General features: G+C 42.4%; 1 protein-coding gene across 1 annotated transcript; it reads right to left on the bottom strand.

The window, feature by feature from the left end:
• Positions 1–207: 207 nt before the first annotated feature.
• LOC118409178 (zinc finger protein 664-like) lies at positions 208–7772 on the bottom strand. Its single transcript, XM_035810046.1, has 5 exons — positions 7729–7772; positions 4336–5267; positions 4123–4223; positions 905–1144; positions 208–219 (listed from the first exon to the last, which is right to left on the bottom strand). Exons 2-5 carry the CDS (start codon positions 5249–5251, stop codon positions 208–210), a joined length of 1269 nt encoding a protein of 422 aa, XP_035665939.1. The 5' UTR covers positions 5252–5267; positions 7729–7772.
• Positions 7773–8325: the final 553 nt, after the last annotated feature.

Here is an 8325-nt window from a genome sequence, read left to right as displayed (position 1 = left end):
CCACATACCAAATATCAATAAATTTATCCAGACCCTCTCGAGTTAGGCTATTTATCCACACACATACACAAACGCTACCAAAAATATAACCTTAAGATAATTGTACAGATATACATTGTTCAAGCACAATTATAGCTAAATAAACTGTACAAATAAGTACAAAAAGAAAGACGTTTAATCTTTCCTAGACATTCTAGCATCACCTGATCAAAGCGGTCTCTACAGAAAAAACAGACATATGTTTGTATTGGGAGTAAATTGGATTTGGCAACAAAGAACAAACAACAAAGAAACACGTTTTGGGGGAGAAAGGTTGTAGTTTTCTTGCTGTAACTCCTAACGGGTGCCAATCGTCCGTAAATTCCACAAATGAAGATGTATCATTGCATGGCATAGTTAGCTTTCACATGGAATTTGTGTCAAGTAACCATTGAAAACCAATTGACAGTAGAAGCCAGTTATTCATATTACACCTTTTTGATCATACGGGTAATTGCATAGAATAACAAAATCCACAGCCATTTGCCATTCATTCTTTTGTATAAGACGTCGCGTCTCAAACTTCGTGTTTTAGGATAGGATTACGTCAATTTACACCGAATAAAAGAATATGAAAAAATCCCCTCATTGAAGTCTGGCAATGATTCGGCCTGGGTCTTGCGATGATTTACTGCACCACCTGATCATGATTTTGTGCAGAATTTGTGACAAAAGTCGCGGAGACGACCGGGTATTTCAAACGCTGAAAATTGCTTGATACTTACAATTATTTTATCCGTAGCTGACCACACAACATTTCTAAATAAAACTCGTTTCCTAATGTTACAAGTAAATGCCCATGTTGTACTGAAAAAGGCAAGTTACAAGACTACAAGCCTACCTGCAGACGTGTACGTTGCGTTACGTTTCGCAGCCTCTGCTTCTGCGTAAGTGTGCGAAGGCGCTTCTTGTTCTTCTTGCGACTTGTCAGCCCCGTTGCCATGGCGGACACGCCCGCGGGAACCACCCTGATGGACAGTAGGGGGTTGGGCCGGCGGTCCGGGGACTTGGCCGTTTTGAGGCCGCGAGAAAGGTGTCCGAACCGGCACTGCTTGCGCGTACATTTTGATCCGGACTTTGCAGACAACCGTCCCGCAGTGTATAGCTATGGAAAAGAATCACACAGCAAGTAGTACCTTAATTAGTCTGGGTGCCTTTCTGCAAGTGGTTGACTCATCTTTCTTGGAAATTAATTTTGGGCTGAGAGGGAGAAACATTAAAAGAAAACTTTTCTGTCAGAACTCAATATCGTCTTTGAATCTCTGGAAACAAAGCAAAACCTGCCGTTTGGTGTTCTTTCTTCTTCATTCGTTTGAGGCTGCCGCCCTCATCATAATTCATATTGAGGATTCTGCAGCCTTTACATTTCGTAGAGTCTACTGCGCAGGTCGCGAGAAGTTAAACTTTGGATTTAAAGGTTGAAAGTGATGTCGTGAGTGCCACCTCCGCTGGGAGATTATTCCACTCTATGATCGTTCGTGGGAAAAAGGTGTTTTGTCTGTATATTGTTCTGCTGGTGGGGATTTGGTATGCCTCAGAGTGTGTCAGAAGTGAACTTCTGGTTTGTACAGTGGATGTGGGCTTTGTCTTACAGCTAATGGCTAGCTCACCCGTGTGACACTTCTGAAAAGTGATGAGTCTGGCCTTTCGACGCCGCTCCTGAAGTGAAGGCCACTGGAGGTCATCCAGCACTGCGCTGACGCTGTAGGTCTGTCTGTACCTTTTTGCCACCCAGCGAGCAGCTCTGCGTCGTACTGCTTCAAGCTTCTTAATGTCATTAGCAGTGCAAAGATCCCAGACAGTGCTAGCCAACATGGGGTTAAGCATGTAAAATGTACTATAAAATACCGTTTTATGCACACACACACATGCACACACGCGCAAACATACACATGCATTTACGCGCGCACACATGCATGCACACACACACACATGATATGCACACATGTATGGACATACATATGACAGACGCATACATGTACGCGCACGCGCGCACGCACGCACGCACGCACAAACACACACACACACACATGTCAAAAAGGTGCCAATGTCTCGGATGTATACAAAAAGGTATACCTGTCTCTAATGAAAGATAGGATTTCCTTCAGTGTTATAACAAAAAAAACTTTATTTTAACAGAGTCAAGAGGTAACAGAATAAATGACATAAAAGAATAAAATAGGAAGCTTAAGGATCTAAACATAAAACATACCTGTTGTGATATCAGTATGCAGCCGACACACTAGCGGGGACCGGATTCGTACCCAGCCAAACATACATCGTAACCCAACTCATACAGCCTCAAAACTTACGTATCCCTCTACTATTCACCACAGTTTCTGACTCGCTGACGTGCACAGAAATATTTCTATGGGGAAAATAGCCGGACTGTAACATTTGCGTTTAGTTTAGTTTAGTTTAGACAGAGCACTATTGCATATAACGAGAGCAAGGATGGCAAATCACTATCGTTTGATTCTTTAAATATGTTCAACAATTGACCGTAGGAATTGACATGAAAGCGAGATAGGGGTGCGTACAGGTATAGGTATGGACCGTAGATACTTGGTACAAACAAGGAGTGAACACCTGCCGGTAAAATCTGTTCATGTTCTAATCGGTCCAAAATCTGATCCTGTGATTTTTTCAGGTCCGTTTTTTTCTGGTTTTTCAGGTTCATTTTTTTTCTGGAACGCTCCAACAAATAAAACCGGTTTCGTACCAGTACCCACCCCTACTGTGCACATTTTGTGGTCATTCTTTAACGTGTTGTACAAAGGTTAGTGTAAATGCAGAAATGTTCGCGGTGGATTAATGTTCGTGGTTTTCGCGGTTTAAAACCACCGCGAACATTTTTCTATTATGGTATTAGACTGCAGTCTATGGTGTTACCGCGAAAATGAAACCACCCCGAAAAGTCCTTTTCCCGCTACCGCGAAATTAAATCCCCGCGAACTTAAATGCATTTACAGTATCTGGCAAATTGTGTTAACATCTAAACGCTGTAAACAAAAGTATACCCGTCTGCAATAAATAAGTCAATTTCCTTCAATGTTGAAACAAAAACAACTTTATTCAATATCCTCAAAGCTGAATAAACAAGCACATACAACAGACCTACAATTAAAAAATATCTCTACCTGCATAAAAGTGAAAATCAATTCGTAACCCTATGCCTACTACATCTACAATAACAGAATGCTATTCGTAATTCTACAAAATACTACAATATTGATACTAAACTGTAACAGAATAAGTGGCTAACACAAATGTAACAGAATGGCCCTAACTAATCATAATCCTGTGTCTATTGTCTCTACAGCTACAGTACCGTATTAGAAGTTATACTAGAACTCAATTAGTAACTCTAAAACATACACTGCAACTTCTAAAAAAGGATTGCAATGAATCATGTGTTATCATGTGAAGAACAGAGAAAGTGTTATGAAAAGAAATATGAAATATATTTTACAAGCTTCGATGTGAAAAAATGAGCGCATACAGTACACATACACATACAATTACTTCTACTTTTATTAACATCCCTAACAACTATATCTATAGCTACAATAGCAGAAAACTACTGATAGCTCTGAAATTCTATAATTAAATCTGCATTTATGTAACAGAAGGGACCTAAATGAATATAACCCTGTGCCTATCATCTCTACAGTTAACGTAAAGGACCTCATATGGGGAGAAAGCCATGGGACCCAACAAAGTCCACAAGCCTCGTCATCATACCATCACAATTGTGAGTGATAAAAGGAAAAAAAAACATAACTACGATTTACTAACCGAACAAGGTTTGTCGTAAAACGTGTACCATATACTCACAAACTAATCAAAGGACCCTCAATATAGTGTAGAATACAGTGTAATACTAATAGTAAATGTTAGCTTCACCTTCCAAAATATTGTAGCAAGGGCAATGAACTGACTTACCTTAACAAACATTTGGGGCGTACTTATGATGTAAGCATCCATTTCAATGTCAATCTTTCTCAAGAATGTTTTACAAATGAGTTTTCATGTGTCTCTTCAGGACATCCAGTCTACTGAACTGCCTGCTGCACTCCTCACAATTGTAGGGCTATCCCTTGTGTGAATACGCATGTGTTTCTTCAGACTACCCAGCTCAGAAAACTGTCTGCTGCATTCCTCGCACTTGTAGGGCTTCTCCCCTGTGTGAGTCCGCATGTGAGTCTTAAGAGCACTCCGCTGACTGAACTGCTTGCTGCACTTCTCACACTTGTAGGGTTTCTCCCCTGTGTGAGTCCGCATATGTTCCTTCACACGTGTAAGGTTTCTCGCCTGTGTGAGTCCGCATGTGATTTTTTAGATGACCCTGTGTAGTGAACTGCCTGCTGCACTCCTCACACGTGTAAGGTTTCTCGCCTGTGTGAGTTCTGAAGTGAATCTTCAGATTACGCGTTGTGCCGAATTGCTTGCAGCACTCCTCACAACTGTATGGCTTGTCCCCTGTGTGAGTCCGCATGTGTCGCTTCAAATGACTCAACTGACTGAACTGCCTGCTGCAGTCCTCACACTTGTAGGGCTTCTCGCCTGTGTGAGTCCGCAAGTGAATCTTGAGACGACTCGTTGTGCTGAACTGCCTGCTGCACTCCTCACAACTGTGGGGTTTCTCCCCTGTATGAGTTCGCATGTGAGTGATCAGAGCACTAAGTTGACTAAACTGTCTGTTGCACTCCTCACACTTGTAGGGTTTCTCCCCTGTGTGAGTTCTCATGTGTTTCTTCAGATAAACCAGCTCCCTGAACTGCTTGCTGCACTCCTCACACTTGTAGGGTTTCTCCCCTGTGTGAGTCCGCATGTGTTTCTTCAGATCACTCAGGTGACTGAACTGCTTGCTGCACTCCTCACACTTGTAGGGTTTCTCCCCTGTGTGAGTCCGCATGTGTTTCTTCAGATCACTCAGGTGACTGAACTGCTTGCTGCACTCCTCACACCTGTGGGGTTTCTCACCTGTGTGAGTCCGCACATGAGCCTTCAGATTACCCAGCTGACTGAACTGCCTGCTGCACTCCTCACACCTGTAGGGTTTCTCCCCTGTGTGGGTCCGCATGTGAATCTTCAGTTTACTCGGTGTACTGAACTGCTTGCTGCACTCCTCACACCTATAAAGAGTGTTGACAAACCCTCCAACCGAACCTCTGCCAACATCATCACGTTGACTCTTTGTTGTCGACATCTGGTCGCTTCTATAACTTGTGAGGAAAAAAGTAGGAAAAATTAAAATTTGTCAATGGTATATTTTTTATTCATACGGTCACAATGACAAAATTCTATGGATGACATCCTCTTGAGACCCCAAAACTAATGCGAGAGGGCGTAAAAAGGAGAAACCTAGCAATAAGAAGCTGCTAAACCAGAGGACTTAACATCCATTCCATTCTTTCCCAGGCTTGGTTTGTCTTATATTCACTCCCAGTCAGACTGTAAGGGACAATTGTCGCCATTTCACTCATGTTTATATATTGCCATTCATGTTTAAAGAGTGCAAACAAGGGCGCTGACCGTGTAACCCCACAAACTGGAGAGCAGATCCTCTGGCAAATATAAAATTCTGATTGATCAGGAATGCTATTGGGTAACAATTTTTTTTTGAGAACAGGTGAAAACGTGTGTGAATGCCATCCACAAAATAAAGTCAGCGTGGCCTAAGTCTGCAGCGTAGAAGAGTGTTACAATGGCACTACAGCATCTGCTTGGAGTCATCCTGGCTAATGAAACATGTGACTGAACAATTCAACTGTTGCCATGTTTTCAGCCCACACACTTTTTGCACTGCAAAACAGTCATAAATTTTGGATTTTGCAAAAGATATGGGCCTGTCTGCTTAGAGACAGGTAGATAATGAGTATAACCAGACATAGTGTGCACACACACACACATGTACACACACACACACATGCATGCACACACACACACACATGCATGCACACATGCACACACACACACACACAATGCACACACGCACACACACATGCACACACACACGCACACACACACACATGCACACAAACACATGCACGCACACATGCACACACACATGCACGCACAAACACATACACACATGTGTGCACACACACGCACGCACTCACATGCTGTGACACACGCGCACATTCTGGCACTCACAGACATGCACGCACACACACACACATACAGACACACACACACACACATGCACGCACACACACACACACACACACACATGTAAACACACGCACGTACAAAACACGCACACACACATACATGTACACACACACACAACACATACGGACACATACACTTGCACAAATACATCCACGTACATACAAACCCCTAACACACACATTTGTATGCAGACTCGCACACACGCATGCGAGTTCACACACATGCATACATACATGCATGCATGCACACACACACACACACACACACACACAAACAAACAAACCTACCTACAGCACATTGGTTTGCATTACATCATTGTACCTCCCCTTCAGAGATATAATACTGGTAGGGGTAAAACGACCCAAGGTGGGGCATTATGATTTACATATTCAAATTTTGACTGTTGTTTTTGGAATTTGGCTGGTGCACATAAGAAAAACCTTATGAAAGTAGAAAGTCTGACAAACACCTCAAAAATAGCTGGAGCCGAAGCTGTGCTTGTGATAATTGTGTACGTGTCATCAAAATTAGCTGTCGTGTTACTGAAAATGCTCTTAGATCATTGTCGGAGGTTGGTTGAAACTTTTATCATCTATGGCATCAAAATCGTGCCAAGGTACCTTACACAATCTTCAAGCAGATCCTATAGTGCCATTAAATAGTAATAGAATCAAACGCTGGCAAAGGAGTGTATCAACCTCTATCATCGGCTACACTGCGCCTTTGCCAGCTTTTGCTACTACTAGTAAAAGTAGTATGCTCTTTTACGTAAGGCATAGGCAGCCTGTTTTTATTTCCCGTAGGGAAAACCGGTTATCTTATCTACGTAATTTGTAGCGAGGCGACCAAATCTAGCGTAATTGCCTTCCTTGATTTAGCGTGATACGTGGGGCTTTCTTCTGAATTCAGCATAAATCGTTGCCTGGACCCCCATGCAGACCAACTACTAGTACTATTACAATATTACGGCACCGTAGGATCTGCTTGGACCGTACACCCAAAAAAACGTCCCCTCCAAACTTGAAGGAGTGTTGATTTTCGATCTTTCAACGTCACAACTTGATAATTTCTTACACATTCCTTCCAATAACATTGACCCAACCGCCCCACATGCCCCACAAGACCACGCTGTCAACAGGCACTGATGGACACCAGATGTGGGAATCTGAGAAATTCTTGGGCTGGGGCCGCTGGAGGGGTTTCTGACATACAGAACTCACCAGCGTTGTGTCTTGAAATGTCCCAATTCTATTTTTGTACACAAACGAATGCAATTTGGATTTTATCATTTTCATGTCATTTCTAACATGTCTTTCGTTGAGTCCTGTGCAGTTTTACTCGTCGACTAAAATGATATCAAGTACGTCAGTAGCCTCTAAGCTACCCTTCTTGTTTGCACCCATTCATCGTCCCACACAAACACAACACTAAAACCATCGCGAAACCGTTACTTGTAGTTCTGTACTACGACATCGTTACACAGCCTTACACAGAGTCGTTACCACTCCTTACCTGACAGTTATCTGCGATTAGAACAGCTCAGAACGGGAACTGGCGTCGCAAAAGGAAGACGAGATCGAGAGAAAGTCTTCAGCGTCTTTTCCACACGCTCAGGAACGAACGGAAATGCGCTGTATGTAACCCGGAAGTATACGACTAGGGGTCAGATTCTTGTACCTGATTACCCACAAGAATCTGAAGATGTACCTCTTGCAAAGTGCTCTTTACGATGTTTCACTGCACTCTGAGTGTCTCTCATCACAGTTGCGTGTCGCATTTTTACTAGAGTTAGAAATATAAATATGACTCCATGTATATTACAAACAATCGCCCGTATTAGGCATATCACTAAAAGACTTTGAAAGCAAAATAGGTCAAGGGCATAAGAAAATTACGTTACGATTTCTTTAATTATATCCTTCTGAATCATCACAACACTAAGGAAACGGTGTGAATCGTAAGAAAAGGCTTCTGTGAAAAAATGACACTGACCGAAATTTTAGCCTGTGTCAGAAACCAATTTTATAATAATAATCCTGCAGAATCTATGTTGTTTTCCTTTTGCGTACGAAGGTTATCTGCCTCAACTTGTTGACATAAAGGGTTGTA

Source organism: Branchiostoma floridae, chromosome 2, assembly GCF_000003815.2.
Source record: "Branchiostoma floridae strain S238N-H82 chromosome 2, Bfl_VNyyK, whole genome shotgun sequence".
Lineage (NCBI taxonomy): Eukaryota > Metazoa > Chordata > Leptocardii > Amphioxiformes > Branchiostomatidae > Branchiostoma > Branchiostoma floridae.
This window is presented reverse-complemented; position numbering and strand designations above follow the sequence as displayed.

Excerpts from the sequence above, each read along its gene's own strand:
- LOC118409178 (XM_035810046.1), bottom strand. The coding sequence starts at position 5,251 with ATGTCGACAACAAAGAGTCAACGTGATGATGTTGGCAGAGGTTCGGTT. Across the intron at positions 4,224-4,335 it reads AGGCGAGAAACCTTACACGT|GGGAGAAGCCCTACAAGTGC; the intron begins GTGAAGGAACAT and ends GGACTCACACAG. Across the intron at positions 1,145-4,122 it reads CAAGGGATAGCCCTACAATT|CTATACACTGCGGGACGGTT; the intron begins GTGAGGAGTGCA and ends TCTTTTCCATAG.